The 19,285-nt window shown below is 36.6% G+C and overlaps 2 protein-coding genes across 3 annotated transcripts in view; one reads left to right on the top strand and one right to left on the bottom strand.

Moving 5' to 3' along the window:
- Positions 1–6,260, top strand: part of LOC129268265 (lipase maturation factor 2-like) — a 28,033-nt gene extending 21,773 nt beyond the window's left edge. The window contains exons 10-14 of the mRNA XM_064104718.1: positions 1,005–1,059; positions 2,383–2,496; positions 3,507–3,597; positions 4,471–4,582; positions 4,925–6,260. Of these exons, the coding sequence (XP_063960788.1) occupies positions 1,005–1,059; positions 2,383–2,496; positions 3,507–3,597; positions 4,471–4,582; positions 4,925–5,080 (528 nt within the window). The 3' untranslated portion in view covers positions 5,081–6,260. The remainder of the gene's footprint in view (positions 1–1,004; positions 1,060–2,382; positions 2,497–3,506; positions 3,598–4,470; positions 4,583–4,924) is intronic.
- Positions 6,261–6,781: 521 nt separating this feature from the next.
- LOC129268780 (uncharacterized hydrolase YugF-like) lies at positions 6,782–19,124 on the bottom strand. Of its 2 annotated transcripts, XR_010294645.1 has the most exons (8): positions 18,884–19,035; positions 15,671–16,005; positions 14,950–15,052; positions 14,292–14,417; positions 13,174–13,360; positions 11,511–11,688; positions 8,187–10,055; positions 6,782–7,995 (listed from the first exon to the last, which is right to left on the bottom strand). XR_010294645.1 is itself a non-coding variant. In XM_064104719.1 (7 exons), the coding sequence occupies exons 2-7, from the start codon at positions 15,957–15,959 to the stop codon at positions 9,931–9,933; spliced, it is 1,008 nt and encodes a 335-aa protein (XP_063960789.1). In that variant the 5' UTR covers positions 15,960–16,005; positions 18,884–19,124; the 3' UTR covers positions 6,782–9,930. The 2 variants fall into 2 exon arrangements, 1 of the variants encoding a protein (XP_063960789.1); XM_064104719.1 differs by having other exon boundaries at positions 6,782–10,055; positions 18,884–19,124.
- Between the last annotated feature and the right edge of the window lie 161 nt (positions 19,125–19,285).

Genomic DNA, 19,285 nt, shown 5'->3' with positions numbered 1-19,285 from the left:
ATGCATTCTCAGTTAAACTTCCAAGCAGTCAGGGAAAAACGTGTCAAAAAACTCTTCTATCTTGTTTCTTATTCAACTTTACAACTTGAACATTTTGACAGTATGAAGAAGAATTACTCCTTCAGATAAGCTAATTTTTATATTTTCGCTTTTTGAAGACCAAATTACTAAAATGGCTTTTTACAGAGAATCTGTCCTGGCGACTTTTTGTTTGTTTGGGTGGCTGGTGATATATTTGCATGGCATACATGCAGTGATTGGATAATAAGTAATCATGTATATTGTATAACTGGCCAGCTACTCCCCCATGCTTTCATTTATAATGCTTCTTTGAATTGTTTTCTCCTGATAATATTCAGTCTTTCCAGGTCTTATTGTCTTTTATAGTTTACAATCATCATGTCAAATGCAACTTTAAAAATTTGAATCATAGCGATAAGGGACTGATCGCTGAATTTGTTTCATCATACTGTATTTGAATCATTATGGATATACACAATTTTGTGTATGAGAAGTCAAGAAAATGTTGCAATTCATGTTGTAAGTATTACTTGTATATAATATCACTCTTGAAAAAACCCAAAAAACTTATTCCTTTATAAGGGACAGATCCAGGATTTTCCCAAGGGGGGGCGCACATTTTCCCAAGGAAAATTTGACAAGCAAAAAAAAAAGGGCTATCACTAAAAAATGGAGGTAATTTTGTCCCGCGTTGAATTTGACAAGCAAAGAAGAAGAAACAGGAGGTTTTCAATAAAATAACGGCATATTCCAAATGAAATATTTGGTGTGACATATTCACATTAAAAATATTGACTATGACTCTGAAAGGGGGGGGGGGCACGGGCTGGAATTGCCCCTCCCCTGGCGTGCACCCTGGATCCGCCAAACTCTCAAGAAAGAGAGGAAAAAAAATGTCTTTTATAGTCATTATTATATATCATCCAACAGTCCCACTATTATTACCCAATTTTCTATTCTTTTCTCTCTCTTTTTCACTTCAGGCCTATGAGTTTCTCTACAAGCCTGGCAATGTATCTGAAGCTCCAGTTTGGGTCGGTAAGTTTAGTTTAATTTCGTGAAGTTTCTCATCTGTCATTTTGAATTTGTTCTTGGCTGTTGGAAATCAAGGATTTCAGTAGACTATAACAATTGTAAGCAGAAGTTAATGCCCAGGTGGGTGTTTCATAAAGCTGTTCGTAAGTTAAGAGCGACTTTAAGAACGACTGGTGATCCTTTCTTGTGGAAAATGGTATACACCATTGGCGATTGTTTAGCGCGTAAGAAAGGATCACCAGTCGTTCTTAAAGTCGCTCTTAGCTTTATGAAACGGCCCCATATTTCTTGAATTACAATTTGTGCCCATGGGATGATGATTTCAATCATATGCTGCTGTGGGGGGAAGATTGATATTGTATTAATCTTTTATTTGTTGAACAAGCAAATATTGTTGGCAGCATTAGGTTCTCTTGTCAACACCCCCATTCTCACCGAAGTTAGTTCATAGTGATATGAACGGGAACGGGCCTTTGCTCATGCAGGGCCTAGCCTGTGGAATTCTCTCCCACAGAGTCTGAAAACCCAGACTTCAGTGACCACCTTCAAGGGCAACCTGAAAACATACCTGTATAAGAGTGCTTTTTGATAGACATTGATTTATTGTTCAGACATGTATTATTTAAAATAGTTTTTGTTGTTCTGCTCTGAAGCACCTTTAGCATCTAGTCAAGATGGAAAGTGCGCTATACTGATCTCATGTATTATTATTATGATTTTATCTCATGAATCGATAGGTCAGGTTTCATGACATTTTTTTTTTCAATCTTTTTATCTCGACTCAGCAGCCCGGTTTGGCAGGTGTGATTTGCAGCTTTAATAGTATTATCATATAGACAACCCAACTCAAATTTCCTGTAGAAGCTAGTTTATTGTGATAGTTTATACCATGATTTTCTGGTTCACAGGGCATGACCTTTTCTATCTCAGCTCCTCACCAGCCCAGGTTAGACTGGCAGATGTGGTTTGCAGCATTAAGATCTTATCAATAATCCCCAAATCTGGCATAATGATAGTCAATACCATTTGATAGTTCAGAGGTCATGACCTTTTCTATCTCAGCTCCTCACCAGCCCAGGTTAGACTGGCAGATGTGGTTTGCAGCATTAAGATCTTATCAATAATCCCCAAATCTGGCATAATGATAGTCAATACCATTTGATAGTTCAGAGGTCATGACCTTTTCTATCTCAGCTCCTCACCAGCCCAGGTTAGACTGGCAGATGTGGTTTGCAGCATTAAGATCTTATCAATAATCCCCAAATCTGGCATAATGATAGTCAATACCATTTGATAGTTCAGAGGTCATGACCTTTTCTTTCTCAGCTCCTCACCAGCCCAGGTTAGACTGGCAGATGTGGTTTGCGGCATTGGGTTCATACCGTCACAACCCGTGGTTCCTCAATATGGTCTATAGATTACTTACAGATCAGCCGGAAGGTATGTTTACCTCCTTTTCTTTCCCTTTATTATATTCTCCTTCCTTTTCATCATCATGTATTTGCTCTTCTTCTTAAAGGGATGGTCCAGGCTGGATATATTTTTATCTCAATAAATAGAGTAAAATTCACAGCGCAAAATGCTGAACATTTGATCAAAATCAGATAACAAAGTCATTGAATTTTAAAGATTTGCATTATTCCGGTGAAACAGTTCTAGGCATGTCGTCATGAATATTCATTAGGTGGGCTGATGATGTCAAATCCCCACTTGTTCTTTTGTATTTTATTATATGAAATTAGTTTATTAAAAGACTTTCTACCAAGAACTTAAACAATTGGATTGACAGCTGATTAAGTGCATCAGTTATTTATTGCCGCAACTTATTTCATCATAAAGGAGACACATCATTTTATATGTATGAAAAAATAAAACCTTTTTTAATTGCATGTAATAACATAAGAAAAAAGAAAGTGGGGATGTGACATCATCAGCCCACCTAATGAATATTCATGACAATGTGCATATAATTGCTTTCACAAAATATTGATAAAATTTAAAATTCAATAACTTCGTTATTTGTTATCCGATTTTGATGACATATTCAGTATTTTTCTCTGTAAATATTACTCTATTTATTCAGATATAAATATTTTCAGCCCGGACCATCCCTTTACCTTTCTTTTCGGACATTTTCCTTGTTCCACTTTCTTCCCTTTTACTTCTTGTTGCTCACAATAGTCTTCCTCTTTTTCAATGCAATGTTACTTTATTTTCTTTTTTTTCTTTCTATCTCAAAAAATTGATCAAAGACAACCAGTTTCCCAACATACTAAACTGATAATTAAATCGCATTCATTTAATTAATAACAATCATGTCATGAGTTTCTATATAGCGCAATAGAGTAATTGTATCCCTTTAAAAATTGTTGCTGTACTGTACTGTTTATGTATTTTCTATGATTATTTTAAACATTATTTTTGGTTTTTCCTATTTTTATTTTGTACAGTACTTGCCCTGATCAAAGACAGTCCGTTTCCTGATAAACCGCCCAAGTACATCAGAGCAACGTTATTCCACTATCACTATACGCAATATGGGTAAGTTAAAAATATTACATATTATCAACCTTATCAGACATCTGAGCAGGGCAAATTTGATACATTATTGCCTGCTTAAGACTGGGATCAAGTGGCTGGTCAATAAGTTTCCATTTGTTAAACCACGGACAAATTTATTGCCCGCTCAGGAAAATCTATGAGAAAATGAATGGAAATGTAGCGGGCATTAAGGCAGAGGTAACGTCCGGGTATTCTACGCGCTTTTGTACGCGACCTTGAACCGTGCAGAGCTGTACTTCAAGTTGAGACAAATACTGCGTCCCTAGGCCAGGGACGCGTCATGTCAATTACATCACAATGGTAAAGTTCAGAGCCCAGTCTGCTCAACATGACAAAATAGATTCCCATTCTGAAACTGTAAAATATCTAAATTTTCAAGATTTTTGCTCTAGATGTCTGATTTGGTTAATGATTATGGACTGGCCTGGGGGCAAAAGGACATATATCGCCCTCACTAAATTGATATCACCCTCGTCTACGACTCAGGCGATATATAGAGTTTGGGTGATATATGTCGTATCGCCCCGAGGCCAGTCAATATTTATTAAGTTCAAGTTGCCAGTATTTTTTTCATTCTCCATAAAAAAATTTTCATTCTCCATAAAGAAATCTGATCTGGTAATGGTGAAGGCATAGATGCAGTTGAGTCAATGTAGAAACAATATAGTTAACAGACAGAACATGAACCATACTTTATACAAAAATCTACTTTTGTTGTTTAGGTTACCAGAATTTGTTTTATATTGTCTTTTTCACTAAGAAATGCAACGGGTTATATACAGTATATATTTTTCATTTACTCTTCATATTTTTGGCAATCGTAATATGTTAATTTTGTTTTGTTCCATTCAGTACCGAGGAGATTGATTGGTGGAAACGCGATGAAGTCAATGAATATCTGCCACCAGTTAGCCTTAAAAACCAGCAGTTCATGGACATCATTCAGAAAAACGGCATCAAATTAGTAAGTATTCTTAGAACAAGAAACAGAACTATAAACTTCATCCTCTCGAATCTCCCAGATTCTGCAAGAATGAGCTGGATTTTAAAATCTCTTTAACTGTCAGACTTCTTTAAAAGTGTAGAATGTATAGCTTGTGCTAAAATTTGAACGAGATAAATTGGTTTCATTCGTACTTCATCACACATCATGACAAATGTATGCTAACAGTTTGTCTTTTTTCAAGTTCTTGACGTTCTGCAAAAAATTTGTCAAATGTCTTTATGAAATGTCTATGTAGCAAATCGGTTTACACTGTCATTTCATGCTAATTTTTTTTCTCTCTTTTTTTTTTCTCTCTTCCAGAAAAAGACCACGAAGAAGAGCAAAAGCAGCCATCAGCCCAACTTGTTAGAGCAGTTTGTGGTTTATCTCAGGAGCTTGATTGGGCATCTGTCTGGAACAGTTTTAATCCTTTCCCTATTCTTGCCATGTTTATTCTACTCTTTGTATTATAGCTGACATTCCCAAGGTCAAATGACCCTGTAAAAGGTCAAGTATACCTGTATCATTAGTATATGTGAATCAGAAGAATATAATTTAAGTTAACATAGTAGTGAAGATTTTGTTTAAATCAGTGAGGAAAATAGAAGTTATAGCATTTTGATTTTTTTTAATGAAAAAGTGATATGCATAAACATTGACATTATGCATAGTAGTGAGCCAGTGATGTATTATAAATTTCTTTTCATCATCTCAATCACCATTTACCATTACTCATCATCATCACCATCATCATTATCACCATCACCATCAACAGTATCACCATCATCTCACCGTCATCACCACTATCATCATCACCATTAAAGGAGAATGAAACCTTTGGAACAAGATAGCTTGAGTGAAAACAGAAAAATCAAAGAAACAGATCAACGAAAGTTTGAGAAAAATCGGACAAATAATGAGAAAGTTATGAGCATTTGAATATTGCAATCACTAATGCTATGGAGATCCTTAAATTGGCAATGCGACAAAGATGTGTGATGTCACCTGTGAATAACTCTCCCCATTGCTTTAGTATATATTTCACTTAAATTGCCTCTGTTATCACATCTATCAGTAGATCATGTGTTCTTCCTGCAGGAGGGCATGTAATACAGATTTTTAAAGAATACATCATGGATAAAGAGTTTGTTTCACCACAACAAAAAGCAGAAAGCGATATTTTGGGGGTATTTTACAGTCCATCAAAGGGAAAGTTGTTCACATGCGACATCACACATCCTTGTCGCATTGCCAATAGGAGGATCTCCATAGCATTAGTGATTGCAATATTCGAATGCTCATAACTTTCTCATTGTTTGTCCGATTTTTCTCAAACTTTCTTTGTTCTTATTCTTCGATTTTTCTGTTTCAACACAAGCCTACTTATTCCAAAGGTTTCATTCCCCTTTAACATTGTCATCATGATCATGATCTTCATTTCACCACCACCACCATTGTCATCACCGTCATCTCACCATCATCATCATCATCATCATTACAATTAAACATCACCACATTCATCATCACCATTCATCGCTAAGTGGAGCCAGATTTACATTTATCATTTTGCACTAAGCACTTTGATCATTGTCCTATTCAATCCTCAAATTTTGTTTAATAAAATCCCAAACACTTCAAGTGTTTGAAACAAATTAGACCTTGTTGCCTCTTATTTAATGTTTAAGGGTTTGATCATTCTAACTTATTGCAATGTAGAGGGATTGTAATGACATCAAAAGGATCCCAAGCACAAGTTTGCAAATGTATTATAAGCCTAGTCATTGGATCCTGACTTGCATATATTTGTACTTACTCCATTCCCTGGGGAACATTCCAATAAGAGATTCCAAAATTGAATTGCTAGGCATACTACCACACAGGCTTTTGCATCCTACCAGGTACCGTTTTTTTACACCTCCAAATTTTTCGGCTTCCCGCAAGAAGGGACTTAGTGTGGTTTATAAGATTATTCATATTTCAAATATTGAAAGAGTACATCGTAAGCTATCCAATGATATAAAAATTATTTTGAAGTTTCAAGTAAAACTCGAAATATCAACAAAATCAAAAAGGACATAATAAAGAAGTGATTGTAAAAATTACCTCCAAGTCCCTTCTTGCAGTAATTATACAAATGTGACACACACACACAATAAATTGCAATTATACAGTAAAATATTTGTTCAAACAATATATGCATATAATTTACTTCATTTTCAAATAGTACTGGTAAAGATTCACATTTCAAATTGCTTATGAAGCTGTCATTAAGAATGTTCTTGGGAGTTATAAGATTAGATAAATAATCTACCCTGTGAACACAATAACAATTATGATAAAAGCTTTTTAATTGGAATGGCAATGTACAGTGCGTCCCAGAAAAAAGGAAACTGGGATTCCCATGCATATTTCCTTTCATTTTACATAATCATATAATTCAATTATTCCTTTTTATGTTGATGCCTAATATGACACAAACACTTCACGCATTAATTAGCAAGACAAGTTTGAAATTCTAAGGCGCAGAAAAATTGGACATGATTGGTTCATGATACGACGATAGGCTCATTAGCATTTCTTTTGTATTCTTTTTTAAGATTCTCTCACTCACTTTTGCACAAATCTTTTCTGACATGCCTCAATATTTGTTTGTAATCTGTCATGCATGAATGATTCGCTAAGCTGATGGTTCAAATTAGAGATGAGATTCCAATCTTGCCATGAATACCAAATTCGTAGTAAAAATATATTTAATAATTGTGAAATCTATCTCTAAAAATGGGTTTCCTTTTTTGTGGGATGCACTGTACAATTATGAAGTTCTTGAAGAGAGTCGACTTCGAAAAATTCAATAAGCCATACGATTTATAATCATAACTTAGCCAACGTAAAATGATACAATCATGCTGACCTTATTGGACAAACATATATATTCGACCATGTGGCTACCAAAATATATGAGACAGGTGTTACATAATGTTGTCTGTATTAGTTTTAACATCATCATTAATAACTTACGGAAGTTCGCTCTATTATCATTACGGTTATGCACATTCATGTAAAACGCCTTTTCATGTGTTTTTTTTATTGTCATGTTTATGTATCATATTGTACAATGTGAGAATATACATGTAAAAGGCGATAGAAAGCAAGTTTCTATGCTGTATGGGCAGTAAAGACTTTAAAAAACAAAAATCTTGATAACATTTTGTTGTATATACCTATGGAGTATGTTTCATGAAACAATTTTACGTGTAACTATTTACATAGAATATCCAAAGGCCCAAATTTACAAAGGTGGTTTTGAACCCATGGTAATGCATTTCATGTGAAAAATTACGCTTACGGTAATTTACAACGTTTAATAAAAAAACGCCCAATACTGATGGGCGCTTTTGTCACATTGCCCCAAATTGACGCCTGTTGCCATGGTTGTGTATGCTATTTTATTCATAATTCCACTGTTTTTAATTAATAAGTCCTCTGTTCAAAACAGTGCACCCATGAATAAAACAGGGTGCTTAACCATGGCAACAGGTGTCAATTTGGCGCTCAGTGACAAAAGCGTACATCAGTATTGGACATTTTGTTATATGCACTAAATTAAGCGTAATTTTAACATGCAATCAACCGTGGGGTTCAACCAACCGTTTTCAAAACCACCTTCTTGAATTCGGGCCAAAATGTCTGCTATAGAAAGAATGAAATGAATGGACACAATGAAACCGACTCCATACCAACCAATTTTATTACGTTATTTTGAATGACACTCCATCGGTCGGTTTAAAATTATTTCCAAACCATTAGTCGGTTTGGAATCATGTTCAAGCTTTCAATGGTGTGAGTGTAGCATAAGCCACAGATGTAGTGTCTCCTATAAGAACATTCTTAGGATACCTTCTTGAACGTTCAGTTGCACAGCAATTTCTGTCAAGTATCGATGAACCATATATCGCAAGGTCGGTCACTGAAAAACATAAATCATCATGAGGTCTTGATGCACATGCTGGGTTTGGAAGAGAAGGTGGAACTGAGTATTTTGGTATGGACATATGTTGAGCAGGGATATTGATCACATTTTTAGAAGGCCACTTGGGTTCGAGGTGGCATGTCAGAGAGGATGGGGACAACTGGAAAAGGCATGAAAAGAAGCAAGTGGTGTAGGAGGGTTGGGTTGAGGGAGGAGGATGCACCGAACGGTAAACTGCCGATTCATCTATTGCCAACTCATCCACTCATCACATGGTCTACATTCATTAAGTCTAATGCCATTCCATACATCAACATTTGGTCTAACAACCATTTGGTCCAACAACCATTTGGTCCAATAATCACTTCGTCAAATCAACAGTTCATCTATGACCATTTTGTGTAATAACCAGTTGGTGTAACACCCATTTTATTTTCATTAATTTTTCCCAATTAACACTTATCCAATTAGACCAAATGGTTTATGGACTAAAAGGCTATTGGACCAACTGGTTATTGGAAAAAATTGTGAGTGGACGATATGGCAATTAGACCATGTAGATAGTGGAGGAATTGATGATAGACCAAATGATAGTAGACGAGTTGGTTATTAGATGAATTGGCATTAGACCAATTGGAAATAATAATAGCTGGATTTATAAAGCGCTTTTTGCCTGAGGATACAAAGCGCTGCTACTATTACCCCGGCTTTAGCTTGAGCTACCATCACCGGCGCTCAGTGCATGCAAGGAATTACTCCTGTCGGGTACCCATTCACCTCACCTGGGTCGAGTGCAGCACAGTGTGGATAAATTTCTTGCTGAAGGAAAACACGCCATGGCTGGGATTCGAACCCACGACCCTCAGTTTCAAAGGCGAGAGTCCTAACCACTAGACCACGATGCACCCACAATAAACCGCACCAAACAGAGTGGAAGGAGGGGTGAGGGTGATCTCTGTGAGTGCGAGGTGAATCGGCCACCCCCGTCACAGGTGACTAAACCTGATTTAAAATCTGGCTGACTGACTTGGAGTTAGTCTTAGCGATGGTTTAGTAACTGCACCCAGTGTCCACAGCTTCGAGAATGGACTGGTCAAGCATTGGAAATCTGAACCAGTGAAATACAAGTTTCAATGCTGACTCCCCAGGACATGATCCAGCCAACCTACAAAAAGACAGAACTCGGATCTGAATACAGAGAATTGGCTTGCGTTCAGAAACATCCATAAGTATGATAAATTTTGCTTCAACAATCCACAAAAGTACATGATGTAGAATTAACAAGTTTTTGCAGGATGTCCATCACCTTACGAATTAGAGGGATTTCATGACACGGGTCGCAGGTGGAGAGAATTCTTCATCTAGATTTTTTGCTGAGAGCTCTGAGAAAGGAAAAAATCTCTTCTAGGACCAGTTCAGTTTTCTTAAAGTGGAGCCGATGGGTTCCTGTCTTGAAGCGCACCACCCGTCTCACAGAATTACCTGCAGCAAAAATAAAAATAATTAGGCCAAATGAAAAAAAAAAGAACCTGTTTCTTGTCCACTCACTCATCAGATTTACCCTACAAAGCAAACTTCAGTCAGTCATTTTTTCACACGTCAACCTCATATAAGTCCAACATAAAGTCAAAGCTAGTCTGCGGAGTCCAGATTATTTAAGCTACAACCCCCCCCCCCAAAAAAAAAGGCAATCTCTACAAAATACATTTTTACCATGGAATGTCATATTAACCCTAAAAAGACTGGGGGGGGGGCTGATTCAGCCCCCCCCTCCACATTTTTCGCGATAAATCTGTAACGCAAAAAGCTGGCACCGCGCCATTATATGACTATTTTCTTTCAAATCATGCGCAACTTTTGAGACCAAATTTGCGACGCCCAGGTACGTTGTTCTGACATTACGCAACATTTTGTAAGTGCATGTCGACCCGAAATTGCTCAAAAACGTGAATTTGTGTACAAATCCAATGCAAATTGTGTTTTTAGCCAAAATTCATAAATGTATCATTATTTTCAATTTTACTAATCAAACTCAATTAATTTTATCTTGTTTAATTCAGAATAAAGTAGCAGACGATTTCCATTGAAAAAACAATAAAAAACAAAAAGTCGAAAAACAATGAAATACATAAGAAATTTAAAAAACAATAAAATACATAAGAAAAGAATTGTGATATTGAATTTTTTTAAGCGTACATTTGATCAGAATCCTACAAAGAGTCTGTGAATAATTAAATAAGCAGATTAGAGGCCTTATTTAGTTAATTAGAGCAAATCTTTTATTTTACGCATAAATTAGCATAATTAATGAATTATGAGATTTTTCAGAAAATTTGATCCACAGTCTTGGAGATTATGCCATGGGTAACGCACGTGCCAATTTTCGTCGCGATCGCGTGGTCGACGGCCGAGATCATAGGGGGGGGGGCTGAATCAGCCCCCCCCCCAGTCTTCTTAGGCATCAAAATAGCCCAGTCTATTTAGGGTTAAGCATATCTTCATCATCAAACTCCTTTATACTTATATACACGTGTACCATGTCAAGACCTAGGAAATGCATGAGAGTGACAGGTTGCTAGAGTCGCCGAAGATTTATCACAAACAATATTCAAGATTATTTAGAAAATCGATCTTCTAACGATGGCAGGATAATGATATTTGCATTCACTGCATAACTGATTGGTGCCCTTAAAACAAGAGATAGTTCCCCAAATCCTGCAATCGGCTCCATGACAATTGCTCTGCTCGAAATTCCACTCACTAATCGAATGTCCATCTTTAGCCCTGGATTTATCACTACAACCTACCCTAAACCTAACAAAACTCTATTGCAACCCTAACCCTACATCTTAGACAAAATAAAGTCCGGAGTGATTGTCGCCAGAGCAATCGTCGTGTCACCAAACGAAAGGAATCTTTGAAAAATGAATTTCTTACCATGGAATGTTATATTGGGCTCATCTCCATCATCAAACTCCTTCACGTCGCTCTCTGGGATATCCAGTAAATCAATGATCTCTGGTATTGACTCTGGCTCGACTATCCTGTCCCTCAAGCCGTAGAATAACAGTACCGGTATCTGCCTTTCTCCTAGTCTTGTCAAGTCCTTGGCAAACTGGACAAAAAGATGAAGCAAGATACACTAAGGGGGTGTTGCAAGAAAATATTTGCAATCAGCTGAAAATTTTAGATGTAATTTGCAAGTGATAGACCAATTTTAAAGCAAATCAATTGTATTTGTTGATGCAAGAAGCAAATTTGTAATGAATGACCATCAATTGATTTTTAAACCTAAAATTGGTCTACAAGCAGATGGTCGAATTCTAAAATTGTCTCAATACTCTCATGGCTAAGCCCACTGTCTTGGTCCAATTACCATCGATTTGGTCTGCTTACCGTTTGGTCTATCTGGATGTGATCCAATTCTTACTTGGGTCTTACGTGCCATTTAATCTAATGCCCAATAGTCTAATTTTCAATATGTCTACCTAGTATTTTATGCTTTGTCAAATTTAAAATTCAAATCTCATCTGTGGCCTTCGTAGAGGGCATTACCCCAGCCTTCACTTCACATCACATCAGGATATGGATGAATAGGATTTCTCCTGTAGATATCCAGTCTTAACCTTGAGGTTGATTGCTACTATCCTTCTATGGCTAATCTAAACTGGAATGTGCATCTGGAATCAGCGGTATTTAAATCTCTTAGCCTCAGGAGTCTTTGTCCGAACCCAATCTATGGACTACCATCAAGGCCAGGTACAATCAGTTACCGTTAAATAATTAATTTACTGAAGCATGAGGGTTTAGAGAATTTAGATACAATTTTGTCAACTCCTCACCACATCAAATCTCATCTGATGGCCTTCATAGATGCTCATTACTCCGGCCTCAGGGGTCTTGGCCCTGAATCCCAATCTGTGGACTATCATTAAAGCCAGGTACTTTACGTTTTAGTTCACATTTATTGTTTAGTATGGTTAACGAAATTCAGAAATAATTTGTCACCTCCTCACCACATCAAATCTCATCTGATGGCCTTCAGAGATGCTCATGACTCCGGCTTCAGGAGTCTTGTCCTGGAATCCCAACCTATGGACTACCATTGAAGCCAGGTACTTCAGGTTTTGGTCAACATTTATTGTCTAGTATGGTTAACAGAATTTAGAAATAATTTTGTTCTAATCCTGACCACATCAAATCTCATCTGATGGCCTTCATAGATGCTCATGACTCCGGCCTCAGGAGTCTTGGCCCGGAATCCCAACCTATGGACTACCATTGAAGCCAGGTACTTCAGGATTTCATGAAATTTATAATCGTCTCAAATGTATTTCGAAAATTTCTATAAAATATGTCAACTCCTTTAATACCAAATCAAATCTCATCTGATGGACTTCATAGATGCTCATGACTCTGGCCTCAGAAGTCTTGTCTTAGAACCCAACTTTTAGACCATCACAGAGGCCCGGTACTTGAGGATTTTAAATCCTCAAGTTAACCCATACAAGACAATAGATTCTGTTAACTAATAGTTAACAGAATCTATTGTCTTGTATGGGTTAACAGAATTTAGAAATAATTTTTTTCCACTCCTCACCACATCAAATCTCATCTGATAACCTTCATAGATGCTCATGACTCCGGCCTCGGGGGTCTTGGCCCGGAATCCCAACCTATGGACTACCATCGAGGCCAGGTACATGAGGACTGGACCAAGAACTGGAAGGTATATTGCTCTGTAGAGCACGTAGGGTAAGTAGGGGACCATGCTGTATCTCTGAGACCTGAAATTCAGAGAATTAAGAAGACAAATTATACGTATCAAAAATGTTTGCAACAAAAAGATTTCAATGAAAAATAGAGATGTAAAAAATGAATGTAAAAAAACACGATTTACACAGCACATATCCACTCTGCTAAAAGACTTCTCAAGGTACTAATTGTCTTTATTTCTGCCAGGTACCCATTTTCTATACACAGGTCACATGCAGCTTGTCTGTATAAAAGATCACCCTTGAATGACATTTTACGTTAAAACAGAAACGAACCAGCAGAACTCTCACATCTGACCAGTATAAGGCAACATTTTGCGCTGTGTAGTCTTGTAATATAGGCCGACTTGAATGATAAAACACCACTCGATACATTCATACCACACTAATTATGTTACCGAGTAGCAACACAAAAAGTTTTCCTCTCAAGACGTTTTAGTTTTTTTCTGGATGAATAAAATTAAAGACTAATTAATTCTCTGTATTATTGATGGTTATCTCAAAATGTATATTTTCAAGACTAGTTATTTATAACACACAGTCAATGAGAGACCACATAAAGTGCTGGTCAGTTCGCTTCCCCTTTAAATACATGTACCGGTATGTTGAGCAAAGTTCAGAAAAGACCATCTACTCCTGAAGACTGCTTTTACTGTCTCAGTTATGTATACAGTGGGGAGTTTCACAAAGATTTACGGTAAGTATGAGTTAAGTCGCACTTAAATGCCGACGCGTACATGCATCGTGCAATCTTATTGATAGATATGCATTAGTGCGCGTCCTCATGACACAATCTGACCAATTAAATGTGGTCAAGCATTTCATACCGTACGCAACACTAAGTCATACTTAAATCTTTGTGAAACACCCCTAAGCTTCACTCTAGGAATAGCTATCCAAGAGGCCCAAAAAGTGGAGGGCAAGATTCATAGAAAAAACTTACCCATAAGGCTGTACGCCTGTGCTACACAGGAAGCACACTGATTGGACGATGTTCTCTAAATCCCGATCAGCAGCCAAATGACCTATGACCTGACCTCCAGTGGAATGACCTATCAGCATTGATACCCTTTGAAGATGAAGAAATGAGAGAGACGAGAATTGAATTATCACTAAATTTGATAATTTAAAATAATATTAATAAAAAATGTTTCATTTACTGAGTATAGCCACTTTAGTTATAGAACTGTTCTACCCATGTGTGGGCTCTTCATAACATACAAGTATTACTCTTCTCCAATTTATATGCCTGAACGTGCAGTGTGTTTTGTTTTACAGTGGTGCTAGAGTTTGAGTGAACCCCACCAGAAAATGCACTCCTTCATGCTGAGTGTTGAATGGAGACAACAACACTAAAAGGTTCGGCGAGCCCAGAGAAATAAACTTTCTTAAATGTATTATTTCATCACCTGACTTCACAATTAAATAAATAAAATATGGCAGAACTTGATCACTTGAAATATCTTCATTATCTGGTTGAGTTCACTATTCTTTTTAACACCACTGTATGTCATACGAGGTCCACAAGTAAAACAGTATTTTACTACTGATGGGGTTCTCTGTTCAAATAAAATATTGAATGAAAATACATAAAAATTTACCTGGATATCTCTAATTTAAAAATAAACGCCTTGACAAGCTCAGCTTTGTGGGTAACGGAGAAATCAAAGCGTCTTTCACTGTCCATCTCTGTGTATCCCATACCTAAAATAACAAGTGTAGACAGAATATGCAATCAGGATCACTGAAATTGAAAATGGAATCTTATCTATCATTGCAATTGTACATATTTTACACCATAATTAATATCATTCACAATTATATTGTTTTATTTAATTAATTCATTTTTTCCACTCTCAATTTTTCATAACGATACAGTTAACATAACATACTATACATGAATCCATTTTTTTAAGTATCAAAATGTACAGTACAATAAAAAGATAATTCAAATCACAATCGTACTACTAAGAAAATTCATCAAGACACTAATATCCCACAAATCGAAAAAATCATAATCAAGTCATGAAATCATCTATTCTTTTCCTGAAGATTAAGATAAATCATACAAATTAGGAAGAAATTCCTTGAATGCCCAATCCATGCTAAAGCTGACTCAATTAATTGTCTGAAGTTTTTAGAAATATTGTATTAAGCGCTATGTTGTATGAATTGACATTGTTTTATATATCACCTACAGATAGGCCTACTCAGAATCAGTTGGATTAGTCTAAGATTATATGATATTGTTGGAATGTAGAATATTTGGGGTCTGGGGCGAATTGAGGGGGGGGGGGATTTTCAAAAACTTTTAGAGCAAACCTGGGAAATTAACAGCTAATACTCTATACCCCTCAGCTGCTAATCTGCTGCCCAATGGCCGAAAAGCTCCCTCCGTTGCTGGCGTTCCATGGATGCAAATGACCACCGGACTCTCGTCTCCATCTGCGCTCCCAGCAGCCACCCACTCTCCATAGACCATTGTGAATGATGTTCCAATGGCCGAGATCTTGGACGTCCCTCGGCGGAATCCTTCTCCCATATCTTGGACCAGAGCATAGTCACACTCGTCTGGTTTTGCTACTCTCTGAGTTGGAGATTGTCCGCTCATTTTTTTTTCTCTCTCTTTCTTTGAACTGTTGTTTATTCTGTAGAATCTATGATTTTGAAAATTTTAAACAAATATTTTCCATTTTAATCTAACAACTATTCATAAAGAAAAGAAACAAGGACAGATGGTCCATAGACCGATTCATTTCTTTGTGTACAAATCATACAAATCATGTCTTATAAAAGTACATCAAAATAAATGCATCAAAACAAAATAAATTGTACAAAACAAAATTTGTATGACTATCATCAAATCTCGATCGAGGTTAAGTCAAAAGAAGACAAAGGGCAAAAATGAGAAAATAATGCATCCATTTTTCTTGTTATAAAACTAGATGGGGATCAGATTAATGGGATCTCACTGTCTCACATCACAGACACGTGAGAAATAGAAACCTCCTTACAAGTTGAATTTCTCAACTTGATAACCATTACTTCCAACTCAAAACATGGGCCGTTCTTGGTCATGTGTGTGACCAAAATTATGACAAATCTTCAATTTAATTAGTTATAAATCTAAAAAAAAATTGACATTTTGTAATTCAAAGGTTATATAACATTAACATGTTTCAATAGTCAGCTATCATTTGGAAATATTTTTGCTGTCTCCAATATGCAGGTTCAAAGTCAGAGGTCAAAAGTGGGTCACGTGCGTGACTTCACACAGAAACATGATTTTGAAAGTTTAATTTCATTTTGAAATTTTAATTTCCTGTGAATTTAAAAATTAGGCCTAGGCCTATATTAAACTTTCAAAATCATCATAATTAGTTATAAAATCTCTTCAATTTTCAGATCTAATATAACTAATTGAAGTCATGATTTGTCATAATTTCTGTCACACACCTGGCCAAGAATGGCCCACATATTGTTTGCAAAAGTTTGGAATTATGTTTGCTTCCAAATAAATTACAATTTGTCCAGACGGAGAGACATTCGGTGCATTTAAAACTCAGTCTTGCTAAATTTGTTTTTCCGTGTAATACAAGATATTATTTTCAAGATTCTGTGGATAACTTTCCACTGCACTGTGTCGGTCTACATGGGCCATCGATCTCTTGTAGTAATTTTTTTCATGAAATAAAAGCTACACCCTCCTTACATTCCGGCATTATCCTGGTTTAAGTCACCACTCCATTTTTTATCTCTGGTTTCTTTGAAGTGTTGTTTATTCTGTAGAATCTATGATTTTGAAAATTTTAAACAAATAACTGGGTGTTGTGGCGTGCGCCTGTAATCCAAGCTATGCGGGGAAGTTACAAATTGATGCAGAGGTTCGAGCCCTGGTCACGTCTTTCGGATGGTGACGTTAAAGGCCGGTCCCAGACGTAAATAATCATATCTGATTGATACACGTCTGACAAAACTCAAATACACACACACATTCACTGCCGTTTATTTCATCAGCGGCGGTGACTTCTTTCCTCTCCCATTGACTTTGTACACAACGAATGCACACACACCTACACACACAAGAAGAAGAGAGGTGACTTATTTCAGGATAAGGCCTACATTCCACCACTTTCAGTTTTACACCCAAAATTTTGGGGCCGGGGAAAGGTAAAATTTGTCCACTCATCCTCTATTAAGGAACAGCCTTCTGAAGTGAAGATATTAAATATTATTTTTGTCAATTTGTGTAACTTCCCATATTACTTATAATATAAGTTATACTTATTATTTATACTATAGATCTAACGCACTCCTAGTACCAATGAGGTCCAACATTACATGTATGGACCTCATAGGCGACATCAGTAGTATTTTTGGTTAGAAATCTCTGAGAACAGGATATTTAAACATTATATCACAAGTACAAGCTATAATTCCTTTCTCTTATTTAAATTATAATTTTATAGTGTAAATGCATCGTTAGCAACAACAAAAAATGAAAGAAATGAAGGGGAACTGACATTTTCACGGCTTTTTCCTGATTTTCTGGGCAGCTGCTCTTCTCTTCTGACTCGCTATCGAAGCTGATATGAAGATCACGTGATTCGCGTTCTCGTCAGCTGATCGGTTGGTTATTCTTTTCGTCAGACGTTAATAATATATATTTTATAATGCTAGCATTCATCGCTAATTTAGGTGAAAGAGATTGAAGTTAAACAGCGCCAGGTCGGAATCATAATTATTTTGGAAGAGTGTATTTATACACTCGATCTCATACCTGACGTAGACGGCGCTATTCAACAAATGCACAATCTTCAATATAAAAAATAAAACAGAAAGAACGCCTTGAACACAGGCCAAAATGCCTAACAATTTCTCCGCGGCATTTACAACTATCGTAAAGGGCGCTCCATTTATCAATAAAGATGGACGCTAAGCTGTCTATGGCGACAAAATTTGCCGCAAATATTTACGAAGAATTGTGAGAAATGGTCTGAAAATGCAACAAAAGAACCGGTGAGTACCGATTAAACATTATTAAATTTGTAAATAGATTATACATACCTTGTAGATTTAGTTTTTAAGGTGATATTAGTGCTTAGTTCTAAGCTAGGGAGGCCCAAACGCGCGTGAGTGGAGTCCCAGTTTATTAGCACGGGTAAGTATTGGGGTGTCGCCTAGAGTGGATCTAACGTTACATGATTAAACTTTAAAGTTAGTTGAAACTTTTGTCTTTAGTTTAAAAAACATACCTGAATTCTGAAACACTAAAACATTTATTTATGTTCTAATTTCCTCTAGAATATAGTATTAGTATAGTAAAAGTCTTATTTATTATCAATGAAATTCAATAGTAGTTATCAAATTTATGTTGGAAGTGGATACAATTTAGTGACAAGATTTAATTTACAAAGATACCTTACAAAAATGTGCACGTGTGGGACTAGATAAGTTTTTCATCTCAAGACAATTTCAGACATTACTTAGTCCCGTTTGAATTTAAGCCTTAACTGAAACTGTGAAAGCACTCACATATTGATATTGGCAATGAATGATGTACAGGCTGGGATGAATGCACGAAATCCAATTCCAAGTCAGAACAGGAAACCGGAGCTAATATTCATAAATCAAGCGGATATCAACTGCGATGAGGGACTGCTTCTCTGACGGCCGCATGTAGAGGCAGCTAGCTAGCCGGCTATACTCCGGCCGCCAAGCTGTACTGTGCTGCAGGTGTTCAGGCTAGGCTTGCCGGCTTAGCAGGGCAGTACACAGTAATCCAATGGCCCAAGGAAGGAGGTGGGCGTGGCAGCTGTATGGTTCGCGAGCGGATATCTTTTTATTTATATTTTTTCATGGAGGATATATTCTGATAATACTCTCCGTGTTTATGAAGAATATCATTCAGTAATTCGTGATGCATTCTAAAATAAT

This window comes from Lytechinus pictus, chromosome 9 (assembly GCF_037042905.1).
Source record: "Lytechinus pictus isolate F3 Inbred chromosome 9, Lp3.0, whole genome shotgun sequence".
Classification (NCBI taxonomy): Eukaryota; Metazoa; Echinodermata; class Echinoidea; order Temnopleuroida; family Toxopneustidae; genus Lytechinus; species Lytechinus pictus.
This window is presented reverse-complemented; position numbering and strand designations above follow the sequence as displayed.

Bases quoted from the DNA above. Each gene is read 5' to 3' on its own strand.
- LOC129268780 (XM_064104719.1), bottom strand. From the start codon at position 15,959: ATGAGCGGACAATCTCCAACTCAGAGAGTAGCAAAACCAGACGAGTGT. The intron at 15,053-15,670 runs GTTTGCTCTAAA...TTGTTATTTTAG, and splicing joins ATTAGCTGTTAATTTCCCAG to GTATGGGATACACAGAGATG. The intron at 10,056-11,510 runs GTAAGAAATTCA...TTTTTGCTGCAG, and splicing joins GCCCAATATAACATTCCATG to GTAATTCTGTGAGACGGGTG.